At 41.4% G+C, this 13,388-nt stretch overlaps 1 protein-coding gene across 2 annotated transcripts in view; it reads right to left on the reverse strand.

Moving 5' to 3' along the window:
* LYSMD2 (LysM domain containing 2) overlaps nt 1-13,388 on the reverse strand; it is a 39,551-nt gene that overhangs the window by 19,119 nt on the left and 7,044 nt on the right. Inside the window, exons 2-3 of one of the 2 annotated variants that reach the window (XM_090029061.1) lie at nt 7,228-7,565; nt 531-1,542 (exon numbers count right to left, since the gene is read on the reverse strand). In XM_090029061.1, the coding sequence (XP_089885187.1) occupies nt 1,482-1,542; nt 7,228-7,565 (399 nt within the window). In that variant the 3' untranslated portion in view covers nt 531-1,481. Of the gene's footprint in view, nt 1-530; nt 1,543-7,227; nt 7,566-13,388 lie in introns of those variants that run through there. The other variant, XM_090029062.1, reaches the window with a different exon arrangement.

The following is a 13,388-nucleotide window of genomic DNA, read 5'->3' on the forward strand; positions in this document are numbered from 1 at the left end:
TTCCACTAAGGCTGCCACAAGAAACATGAAATAGCCTTTACATCTCCAGAGCCATTCTAGGAAGGAAATCAGAACAATCAAGTGCCACCATGAACTATGGGAGCTGGGTGTAGCCATAATTCTTGCATTTTTGAAAATATTTTTTAATAGATTTTATATATAAAAGGATCCTGGTGTTATCTCTAGCAATCTGGCTGAGTCTGGTTTTGAGCTGAATCTCTTTGAGCCCTTTCCACCATGACAGAAACTTAGAGGTTTCTGAAGAATTAAAGTTGTCTACAGCAGCAAGTTCAACAAGTCTTGGTTGGCCACAGTATTTTGGAAGGGTTGATAAAAGAACTGGAAAGGAGAAATTACATTTGGCTTGAGTGAGCAGAGTTGCTCATGTTTTTTGAAGGTTGGATACTCAAATGCAAAATGGAAATCCTTTAGTCCAACAGACTTTTTCTCCACATCCATTAATTATTTAGGATCTGTATTTCTGTTGTACATACAAGTGTGTTCTAAATCTCTCTAGTAGCTGTCAATATAGAGGAAAATGAACTGGTACCAGATATAAAGGTTGGTTTGTTGCCAAGCTTTAAAGTAATTTTTATTTCACACAGTAAGAACATAAGGAAGATACAGTGACAGTGTTACTAGACTTGAATCTAGCACAGCTGTTCCTTTTGCTTGTGCTACAAAAGAGCTTAAAATACTTGTTTTTAGTCATTCCAAGAAGGATTTGATGCATCAATTACAAACAAAGGTTTTGCAAAAATTTTGTATGCAGACAGGTTTTTTCAACATGAGTTTTGCATTGCTTATTAGCGCTGTCTACTGAGGACCTGTGTGCTGATTAGCTTATTCTCTACATTCAACTACATATCAGGAAAGCTTAAGCACAGGTTTTTAGAATTGTGATTTGGCTGTAAAGATGACCGATCTTAAGATAAGAGTTACTTTCCCCCTTTAGTAAAAAAAAAAACAAAACATTTTGCATATAGTAGCCATTGGGGCGGGGCGTGCCCCACGTAAACATTTAACATGGTAGTATATATAAGTGTTTACTGCAGTTTTATTTAGCGATTAAACAGGGTTCTGATGATAAAGTTATTTCATATTTTGTTTTTAAAGAGTCTCAAATAGCAAAATGACTGGTCACTCTTCTACTTCCCCCTTCAGGCAAAGGGAATTGAAAGAAGGCATTACAACTCATTACAGTACTACCCCTCCCTCCCTTCACAGCTGCAGTTCCCAGGAAATTTCAGGTGCAGAAATTCAGTACTCTTCAAGTCTCTGTACTTGCACTCATCTGTTTCACTCACTAAAAACCGATTGCTTACAGAACGGGGACAGCACACGCAACAATGAACAGTTGACATTTAACCCTACTTTTATCAACACTCATAGTGCTAAGCTGTCAAAAGAGCATTAATCTAAGCTCTTGAGTTAATAGCTCTTGGGATCTTGGAAGAAGCACTGCAGCTCCAAAGGCTTCTTCAGTTCATAGTTTTCTCTACATTTCTCTCTTTGCTGATGGCTGGCAATGGTAAGTGAGCACTGTAAATTAAACACAAATTCATTAGCAATTTTTATCTTGGATGTCAAAAACTATACTTTCAAGGCCCCATCTGCTCTCCTCTTGAATACACTTAGTACTAGACAATTCAGCAGAACAAGTTTACAGTTCTGTTCCTCATGCTGGCAATTAACCAGCACTACGGGGTCTGCTTATGTATGCAGTCAAGTATTCTTACGGTGGCTTGGTTCAAAGTCATTGTCATTCCAAACTGCGACCTAAAGAAAATCTTTGAAAGATCTGACTTGTCCCCCAACCCAAGGGCAAGCTACACGTCACTCAAATTTTACCCTAACCTCCACATTTGAAGGAACGCAGAATACCTTATAAACAATTTGCAAACAACAGAATCGAGTACCCTTGCATCTGGGAGGATGGCTGTACCCAAATGTTGTGCAACAACAGCAGCAGTGATGAAGTTTTGCTTAAACTTTAACATTTGTGCTACACAAATAGAACCTTTGGGATTAAGGTTTAGTGTCTCATTCAAAAGAGTCCTTTATCTTCCCACCACCTCCCCACTCTTCTGTTTTCATTCTGCAAAAGGGAAATGGCTGCATTGGTAGCAGATATGGACGTATTTTAAAAACTCAATCCACTTACTAAGTTTATTCCACTTACATTAGGACTGACTCTGCAACACCTCTAAACTGGGAACCTCTGCTAACTGAACAGGCTTAATATGAATAACAAGGTATGAAACTCCCCATGTGCTTTTACATAGCAAATAAAAAAAATCCTTAAGAGAAGGACTATTAAATGAGCAACTTACCACATGCTGCCATGCCCCATTGCCTGCAAGCCACGATTGCAGAGAGGAGATCGATGACTGAGTGTTTAGAATTTGAGTCAATCCTCTGCTACTGGTATCCTGCTCCTCAGATGGGAGACCCGTCTACTCCCTTGATCAAGGTGTGACAGTATATTACCGTTTTGCTTCTGTCTCTCCAAAATGACATTTGCTACAGTCCCATGCTGGTGCAAATTGAATAAGCTTAGATTTCAGCTGTGTGCCAAGACCATTGCAGATGGAAAGCATGGGGGCAGCTGGGGCAGCCTGAAAACACAGCATTTCTACTTGGTTCATTTTTTTTAACCCTTCCACAAGAATCTGCTGTGACCATAGCATAGACACCAATATCCCGTAGCACAATGGGTACAGTTGGATGATACTATAGTGCATTTATTAAAGTAGAATCTTTCATACAAACTAAATTACTTTACAGAACTGAATACAAATTAGAGAAGGAGAAAACATATAGCAAATGGATTGGAACATGACAAGATCTACAAAGGGATTAGCCGTTTTCAGTTGTGGCTCGAGAGAGAGCTGATGAAATGGGAGAAAACAGAGAGACTTTGCCAGATGTCAGACACTGCCAAAAAGCAGGCTCCTTGAACAACAGCAAGATGACATAGAAAGACACAGAAGAGAGATGCTAGAGAAAATGAGGTAAGAATAAATGCAGGGTTTGAGAGATAGGAATCTTAATCCGGGTACTGAGATATGCAGGAAGCCAGAAGAATTGTTTGGGGCACATGAAAAGGCAAGCAGCACCAGAGTAAACATAATGGAGTCTGAAAAGCTAGCACTTGGTCAGCGAGAAGAAGTTACGTAATTATAAGAGTACACAGCCATAAAGACAGACTTGGGATAGCATATTCTAGATGTGTGTGTACACATACTCTCCCTACATATAGGCAAAGAAAGCATCCAAACCTGAAGTCTGTCATGCTGTTATAAATGCTAGGCAACTCTAATAAATTCAAAAAAGTTACTTTAGCTTGCATCAGTGTGACGACATATTAAAGTCCTTTGTAAGTGCTTTCAGGAAAAATATTATATTTTCTTCAAGCAGTGCTGTGTATGTGCATGCGCACACATGTCCTATCTACAACATTGACAGAGGTCTAAACTATACACATACACGCACACATTACACTTGCACATTACATATTTATACATTATATATAGAGCCGTGTGTGTCTGTGTCATTTATAACACTGACAGAGGTCTAGATTACAGACGTGTGACTATATATATTGCATTCACAGGAGTGGAAGTCTTTGTCTCATCTATAACACTGACAGAGGTCTACATTACTTGGCTCAAGTGATAATATCATATGCAAGTAAACAGCTGCATGGTGATCCTGTAGAAAAAGAACACTGAAGATTCTCAGTGTTTGACATCATAGCAGCTAAATCCCTTAGTTAGTACAATCCACCTGTGTACATGTCACCAAGTACTCATTATATTTAAGGCATAAACTTAGAAAAGACACTAAAAAGATACCAAGTGGGTCCATCTGTATGCCTGCTTTACTGCAGAGTAGGCTAATTAGCTCTACAGTAAGTCATCACCATCTGTGCATGCACCTGTATTTGGGCTTAGTAATAAACTAATTAAGTCCACCATAGGATAGTACTTTTGGGGACAGTACTATCTTATGGTGGAGTACTTTACTATGCCCAGGCAGCTCATCCAACCAGGGCCCTGCTCTGCATCACTCAAACTGCTGCCGTCCCAGGCACATATGTAGACACTGTGCTGGGAGCAGTTAACCCTGGCTCAAAGTGCTCCGGAGTTTGTGTCGCATTAATTGCACATGTAGATACACCAAGAGCTTGTTTTTTCTCTGTTGTGGATGGTGCTTTACTACTGCGTTCCCATGTTATCAATGAAAGTTATGTGCAAGATTTTATCTTCCTACAACTCTATAGTGCTGCCCATTAGAGTTCCATATTTTTTTCCTTACTCTGTCTTTTTTGCTTTTTTCCCTCATAAATTATAAATGCAAACCTGTTTCTGTGCAGGCTCAAGCTGTGCTCTTTGTGTAACAGCAACACAACCAATAAAAATCTGCACCTCAGATTTAGAATGGTAATTTTGTTAATGATGCACAGAGAACAGAGTTTACCCTTCTACAGCTATAATCACTACAGAGAAAATGCAGCAATAAAAATGGGTTTTCCAAGCTATAATTCGAGACACAGGAAGCTGATATGAGCAGTAGTAATGGTGCCATTTTTATGAAGTCACTCTGACCACATCAGCTCTTTCTGTATGGAGCTTGTCAAGGTCCCAAAATGAATTCCCTCCTACACATTAAAATCTCATTTTGCAAAAGATCTGTTAAAATAAGTTAAAAGCTTGTAGAGGACCTGTGGTCTCGGTCAACCCAGCTTAATCGCCAAGTCAACAACACCTACTCGTATGCTAATGTCGCCTTTCTGCCAGGCTTATCATGAGAAATATCAGGAGCAGCTGTTAAGAGTGGTGCCCTGCACACAGTATTCTCAGTGTTAAGGATGACGCAAGTTCGCCGATGGCTACAGATGAAAACAATCCATGAAATGGACAGGAATCCAGAACTAAATTTCCCAAGCATGAGAGGGAAGATGGAAATCCAAATCCTAAATCTGAATGCCTGTATAAATAGATACACCAAAACAGAATACTAGAGCAAAACTGTGACTCCTGCATTCTGAAGTGTGGAAATGGAAGTGAATTACAAATTTGGACTTCATGGCATAACTTCTTGAGAAATTCAACTCCTTGAGAAATTCATAACTACACTGCAATGATTTAAAGTTCTGTCAACTGCTAACAGAAGAAGTTAGAGAGATCAGAATTTTCACAAAGAAATACATTTTAAATGGCTTGTTAAACTATAATGTTTGCTTGTTAGGTATCCAATGCTGCTTTTACTTTCTGAAGGTGTTTCCCCATCACCAAACCCAGCAATTGGTTTCCTGGCAATTGCTTTGTGATGAAGCTCTACAAGCATTAGATGCATTTTTGTTTTTTAGGGAAGGAAGAAGAAACTTACATTCCCTTTTTAATTGTGTATTTACATAAAGTGAGTGGTGGGGCAGTGGGAAGGAAAGCTCTTTACTTTCTGAGTGATTCAAGTCTGTCTGGATCCAAGAGCAACTTTTATAAAACCAGTGCCAGGGGGAAATGCAGCATCAATACACAACCCAAGTCAAGCAGTCAAGTATAGAGCCATAGCAAAAAAGTCAGGATAGAACATGCTTTTACATTATCAGTTCAGAAAGTAAACCTTATAAACAAATGTGCTTTCTAGATGAGATGCTGAACTCAGAACATCCACAACTTTCCATGTGAAAGTTACCCTGAGAATGCATATTTAAGTTTACTGAGTGACAAGAAAAATGAAATTGACTCTTGATATGACAAGTTTATCCAAGCACTGAATTGCCAAATGCCCCCCCATAAATATTCTACTTACCAGATACTGTCATTTGAAATCATTACTACATGGGGTTCCTGAATTAAGATTGCATAGACATGCATTAAAGTAATACCCTGAATCTGACTACAATAAAATACTTATGTGAATAGACTTTTATATTTAATTCTCTGGAGAGAGAGGAAGTTGGTTCATACAGCACTGAGCAGGGACAGTGGAAATGCCACCCTTGGCGCACTTGAGGCCAGCACTCTGGAAAATCCCTGCAAGAGCTAATTCCCGTTGAAGGGAATTGATAAGAGATGAGGTGAAGCCACAAGGACCTGGCCTTCACTAGAGCCAGTGTTAACACTTTTTTCCTAATGAGGACAACGTACATGTGTTAGGAATGCTACCAAGGGAAAGGAAGGAATTGCTTCTGTGAAAGGAAAACCTGTGCAAAATGGGACATACTATATCTTTATAGTACTGGTGCCCTAACTGCAGATTTTTCCTTGGGAATGCAGGTAATGTCTCATTATAAACCTTTATCTTGCACATGGTCTTTGCAGTACTTCACTAAATCAGGGCTTATATAGATGAACATCTAAATCAGAAATCCAGCTCTTAAACAATATAGCAATGCCTGGATGATATTAGCGCCTGTCTGATTCATACACTGCTCATTTCCAACCGTTTTCTTTACAGGTTCTTACACTATTCTTACTGATGTGGATGCTACATATCAGGGGTGTCAAACTCAGCTGCCTCCATGGGCCAGATGAATGGTATAGGGCTGGTCTGTGGGATAGACTTGAGCCAACAGACTGACCCTGCATGCCAGACCCAGCACCTGTCATGGAGCAGCTGAACTGGATACTGCATGTGATGCACACCCCAGACAGACTGTTCTAGTACCTCACTGAATGTGGCACCCACTCTAGCATGCATCTACTCCATGCCAGATTCAGTGCACATCCTGGAGCAGCCAAAGTGGACACCGTGTGCTACATGGTCCCAGACAAGTCACTCTGGGACTGCACTGCACACAGCCCAATCCAGGGCCATGTTGCATGTGATGTCTGCTCTTGGTGTTCCAGAATGTATCATCCTGCACATAGCAGGTGTGTGCTGAAACAAGTACTGGGTATAGTGCAGTGCACTCCCAGAGCAGCTTGAGTGGGTACCACATACGGTGCACAAGGCCATCTGGTGCATTCTGCATGCTGCCCATGTGTCTACTCAAGACCCACAGGCAGCACTGGGGGCTAGACAATAAGGTTCCATGTGCCAGATCCAGTCCACAGACCATATCTTTGACACTTCTGCTATAGTTAATCTAATCTGTCATCTGTAGATTGATTAGAGCTGTTTAACCACATACTACAAAAATTGATTCAGAACTCAGATTTAAAGAGAGAACTTTTAGTCTGAAATTTAAGATGCTTGGTGTTTTAGACCACTGTTTACCTGATATCATCTTCTTTTAGTTTCCTGGCTGCCTGTTTGGACAGCTTAATCTGCAAGTCCAGTCTCTGTAGAAAGTCTTTGGCAGACAGTTCTTCAGGTGCAGCAGGCTGACTGTCAGATTCTTGAGGACTGGGAGAAGAACTACTGTCTTCCTGAACTGTCACTGGTCCTTCATCACATGAAGGGGAACTGTCAATAGTTTCATTTTCAGGTGATTCCAGTGAATTGAGTCCATTAAACAGTAACGGCTTCTCTGATATAACTGGAATATTCAAGGTTTTCCTCAGAAATATACAGTCATTGGTAAATAGTTTATTTGCCCTTTTTATCTGTTCCATCTGAAAAAGATAAAGGAAAAGGAATTAAATTGAAATACCACTGATTTCTGTAAAATACAAAATATGCCACCATCCTAAGTAGTACACCATACTAGTCTAACTTTGTCAATCAAAGACTTATTTTCTTGCAACAATTATTTTCTCCCTTAAGAAAGAAGCTGGTGAATTTAGAACATCCATTTTCAAATTATATTGTCTTGTCCTTGTAAAAATCAGCCTTTTAGCTTTTGCTCCTTCCTCTTTATGTGTTTCTAGGCTTTATGATATCAGAAGTCTCCCTAAGGGTACACACTTTGCACTACATAAAGAAGCTTTTGCTTGACTTTAGTCTTCCTTTCCCTTCGTGGGTCAGAATTCCTTTATTTAGTAGGAAATAACAAATATTGCTGCAAAGCAGAGTTGTTTTGTGTTTCTACTGCAAGCAGGCTGGGAGAGAAACTTGCAGTTGGCTGCCCAAGCAAATTACTTTGAACTAAAGTGCAATTAATCCCAGCATATGAAGGTCCGTAGAGTTTCACTAAGATGAGCTCTGTAATCAAGCGCATGGTCCGATATGACTCACGAACAGTAAACCCCACAGGCTTTGTGGGAGCCAGATTAAGTTAGGTTGTGTTACTTCCCATTGTGGGGTCCTAAATTTGGCTGCCTATGTTGTGAACAATGTTACTGATAGCTTGGCAGGCCAAAAGGAGCAAAAGCAGTTTTACAGCCTCATCAGCAGCTATATTCTTTAATTTTAAATAACAAGCATATATGAGCAAAGATAAAGTGAGTGCCAGTTTTTAAGTGTTTTTAATAAGAGGCATAGCCTGAAGGTGCTTCATCTCGATTCAAGAAACCCAGTCGTTAGATGGAACTTTGAGTGACAGCCCACCTTCCTCTCTAGGTATTACTGGTTGTGTCCCATGTATTCTGCAACAGTTGAATCTGCCATGACCATGCAAATAAGAATTCGACCTGGTTGGGCTAACAGAAACTTGGTGGGATCCTACCCACGAATGGGCAGTGGACATTGAGGGCTACAGGCTGTACAGACAGCACAAGAGTGGGGAAAAAAGGAAGGAGGCGTTCCTCTCTATGTTAATTACGGAGCAATATACATCTTCCGTAGTTAAACTGGGCCAGGAAGAAGGACAAATTGAGATACTACAGGTCAGGTTACAGGGGAGGCGGGGTGAAAGGGACTTGGTAGCTGGTGTCTAGAGACGGCTCTCAGAAGCAGCACACTCAAAGGACCTCGTCATCATGGGTGATGTTAACTTCTCAGACATCTGCTGCAAGAAACAGGCACGAAAGTTTCTAACCTCCTTACAGGACCTTTACCTATCACAGGAGGTACATGTCCCACCAGGGGAAATGCCTTATTAAACTTAGTACTGGCCACAGGGGACAACTTGGTGGGGGAACTGCAGGTGCAAGGTAACCTAGAAGATAGTGACCACCTATTAATAGGGTTCACTATCTGGAGAAAGGTGGGGAAAATAACTAGTAGGGCAGAAGTGCTAGACTTTAGGAAGGCCAACTTCAATAAGCTCAGGAGATTAGTTAGGGAGGGACTGACTGGTAAAAGCCATGGACAGATGGGAGTCCAGGAAGGGTGGGCATTTCTGAAAGGACTAATCCTGCAGGCACAGAAAAGGACCATCCCAGTACACATAAAAGAGGGCAAAAAAAGCAAGGAAACCCTCTTGGTGGAGCAGGGAAATACAGGAGAGCCTGGAGGGGGGAAAAAAAAAAAAAAAAAAGAGGCCTACAGGCTCTGAAAGCAGGGGGCTGCACCAAGGAGGAGTATACTTGCTTGGCTCGAGTTTGCAGGAAAACAGGGAGGAGAGCCAAAGTGGAAATGGAGCTTAGGCTGGCAGCAAAAGTTAAAGATAACAAAAAGTCATTCTTTAAGTACACAGGAAGCAAAAATAAGGTGCAGGGTAACTTAGGGCCCCTTCAGGATGAACTAGGGCAACTGATAACAGATAGGACAGCCAAAGTGGAACTTCTAAATGATTTCTTTGCTTCCATGTTCCTAGGCATAAATACAAATACGTATCCCACTGGGACTTTTGGTAAGCCCAGGATAGATACCAACCCACCAAATGTTTGTGCTCACCTAGTAAAAGGGCAGCTGGAGGGGTTGAATGTATTTAAGTTAACAGGCCCTGATGATCTTCATCTTAGGGCACATAGGTAATTAGCTAGAGTCACAGCAGAACCACTGGCACAACTGTTTGAGCACTCGTGGCACTCAGGACAGGTTCCAGAGGATTGGAAAAGGGCCAATGTGGTCCCTATTTTCAAGAAGGGGAGGATGAAGGAATAAATAAAGCTAACTGCACCCCTTCTTGCATAAGTAGGTGCATCACAAATAGATCCAGGGAGGTATCTTTCCTTCTATGCAGCACTGGTGAGGCTACAGCTGAAGGACTGCATCCAGTTTTGGGTGCTGCACTTCAGGAGGGATGTGGATGGCCTGGACAGGATTTAGAGGAGGGCCACTCATCTGGTTAAAGGCCTACAGGAAAAACCCTATGTCGACTGACTGGGAGACCTGAACCACCACTCAGCCTCTTGCAGAGGCTGAAGAGCTCTCGTGACCACCTACAAATTCATCAGCAGGGGCCAGCAAGAAAAAGGGGATACAACTTGACGGTGTAACTAGAAATAATGGCCACAAACTGGAAGGAGCAAATTCAGATTGGACATCAAGAGAAAATTCTTTACAGTGAGGGTTGCCAAAATATGGAATACGCTTCCAAGGGAGGTGGTGCTGTCTTCTTCTTCGGAGGCGTTTAAAAGGAGATTGGACAAACACCTGGCTGGGAACATCTGACTCCAACACTCATTCCTGCCCCAGGCAGGGGGTTGGACTCGATGATCTAATAGGTCCCTTCCAACCCTAACGTCTATGAAACTATCACTCTTACCCCCAGTGCATTCAGGCTTCATAACCTGAGCATTCATATTTTTCATTTAACCCTAGAACCTTGCACATAAACAAAGAGCAAGCCACCACAATGATGTCTATAGGGAGCTTGAAATGATAGTTCCGAGAGTGGTGAACTGCCTCAGTTGGATCCCCATGATTCCACGGCTGTGAAAATACTGGGAAATGAGCACTTCTGCAATGGGATATGATAGTCCACTGCAGCCAGACATGTGACATTTAGTTTTACTCCCTTGCCCCGTCAGGACCTGCCTGCATCTGCCCCTTGTTCTCCTCATGTAGACAGGCAAATGGATTATAGCAGACCTCCTCCACTGTTCTGTACAGCCAGGCAGTGGGAATTAAGGAGACAGAGCTGGAGTTAAGAGAACATGGCAGCAGCTGAAGCCCTAGACTGTGTACGATTCAGACAAATGTGATGCAGTATGTGAAATGGCCTATGGTTGTTTTATGCTGGAAGCTTTTACAGTCACTCTTCAAGCAAGTAGAAACTCTAGTCTCAGACTAATAAGCATGCTTGCAGAGGGTACTTATATATTCATTCACCCACACAAGTTATAGCCTGTAAAATTCAGTTTTCCTTCAATTTATTTGTTGAAATCCTAAAGGAATTGAGAGGACCCAGACTTGCAATATTGTGAAGTCCCAATGCTCCAATTAGATTACTGCAATAATTTATATAAAACCCTCACATTTCTGATAGTGCTAAGAAAATGTCCTAATTTACTGCAAAGAAAGACAGATTCCCGATGACTGGAATGAGCAACGTATGTTCCCATAGCTACATAACTAAAATAACAAGCACATACTATAAAAATATACTTGAAAACAAGTATGCGGGGAAGTGGGAAGATACTGTTTGTAACAACATACCATCCTATTTTAAGAAAAATAGAGAAAGCAAGCTAAATTGGATATGAATAAATTATTCTTGCAAATTCTATAATAATGGCATGCATTTAATCTAACTGCCCAGAGTGAATCAAAAACTCTCCCTGGCAACTGCTATTTACTTCTGTAGAATTTCAGGTTTTGTTTAATTTTTTTTTTTTTCTAGCCCTTCTGGTCATATAGAAAGCTTACAAAAAGTAATCTGAATCTTAACTGCTGCATCAGTCTGCTCATAGCACTGATGCTTCTGTTGCTCTGGTTTTTCTAAGGTGCAGAAGAATGCCTCAGGCTCTTGTTTCAGGGGTGTAGGTTGTAACTGTATTGATCTAAGGCAGGGGTTTTCAACCTTTTTAAAATCAAAGGATCCCTGGTGGCTGGATGCGGAAAGCAGGGAGGCGGGAGGGGAAGGCACCACTGCCTCCCAGGAGCAGGGCCAGTAAGCTCACCAGGCTGGGGGAGGGCAGTGGCACCCCTCTGCAGGGCAGGGAAGATCACTGGGCTGGTGGGTGGCAGCAGTGGCCACAGTGTGCGAGCTTCCCCACCTCACAGTGGGGCATGGCTGCCCCCCACCCTGCCCCAGACCTGCTCCTAGCTGGCAGTGGTGCTCCATCCCTGCCCGCCCACCCACATATCTGCAGATGGTCTTTACTACTGCAGATGTTTCCTCAGCCTGACAAAAAGGGTTTCTGCTGGAAAGCTTGCTAAGACAAATTTTTCCAACTATTTGAGCTGGTTTAATAAAAGATATTGGATTTACCCAAAGAACCTTGTAGAATTTCCATGGCCTTCAAATGGAAATTGTTGTGCGTAGGTACTTGTGGGACCTAGGAATTAAGGAGAGCCTGATGAGGCATGTTTTAAAAAAAATAAAAAAGGACTTTCTAGAGTGGGAAGGTAAAGCACAGTAGAAAAATTAAAAAGTACAACGGGAAAGAGCAAAAGAAAAAAGGGGAAGATAGAGATATTGAATACAATGTAGGGAATATTCCTGGTTAAAGATGACTCTAAAAGAGATGTGTTAAGTCATGTTAGTCTGAAGTCAAACAGAAAGTAGGGTAGATTTGCTCCTTAGAGATCCTTTTATAGATCTCTCTTACTCTGGTTAGTTTTTAAGGCTGCCTATACACGTGCTTGGAGGAGGGCATTTAAATTAGAAGGGTTTCCAGGCAGCCACTCTTACTAAAACATCTCACCGTGATGCATATTAAGCCCCTGAGCACTTAAAAATGGCTGCAGGACACTTTATCTAAACCTCATTCGATGAGGTTTAAAACACCCTGTGGTCACTTAAAAATGCACAGGGCCTTAATACACATGATGCTGAAGTGTTCTAACGGGAGCACTAACAAGCAGGTATACAGGCAGCCTAAAGGGCAAATCTACCCTGCCTCCTGCTTGACTTCAGACTAATGTGGCACACTATGGCACAGAGTCCTCTTTAACCAAAATTATTCCTTGTATCTCTCCTACAGATACCTCTTACTTTTGATTAGTCTGTAAGGGGCAAATCTACTCCGCCCTGTAAATGATACTTAACCAATGAATACTTTGTTACACCACATTCTTCAACCTGAAGCAGCTGACTAGCTCCATAGTTCTGTATCTTGATCATACTAACAGAAAAAAGTATTTCTCTGCTTGCCGCTGCAAGTGAGTTGCATTTAAATAAAAAGTTGATCAACAAAATTTACAATTAGATGCAACAAACATGAAGCAACTGTATTCTTAAATAGCAGGAAATCTCTTCCAGAGACCTAGTCTTGGGTGTATGGCATGTTGGATTTTTCAGACAAAGTAATGGACTTAGCTGCTGGGCTAGCAGCTGTAGGGTAGATTGTGTTAATTTCAGCTCATAACCTGTGATGAAGTTTTAAATTTTGTTTGTTTGTTTTTTTTCAATCCTACATCCTGTATTTAATGGCTGTTTGTAACTTAATAAACAAACTCTGGGAAGTCAGGAGAATACTGCATAAAGCTTGCGAATATTAAGATAA

The sequence above is a fragment of the Crocodylus siamensis genome, chromosome 15, assembly GCF_052110815.1.
Source record: "Crocodylus siamensis isolate JL-2025a chromosome 15, ASM5211081v1, whole genome shotgun sequence".
Lineage (NCBI taxonomy): Eukaryota > Metazoa > Chordata > Crocodylia > Crocodylidae > Crocodylus > Crocodylus siamensis.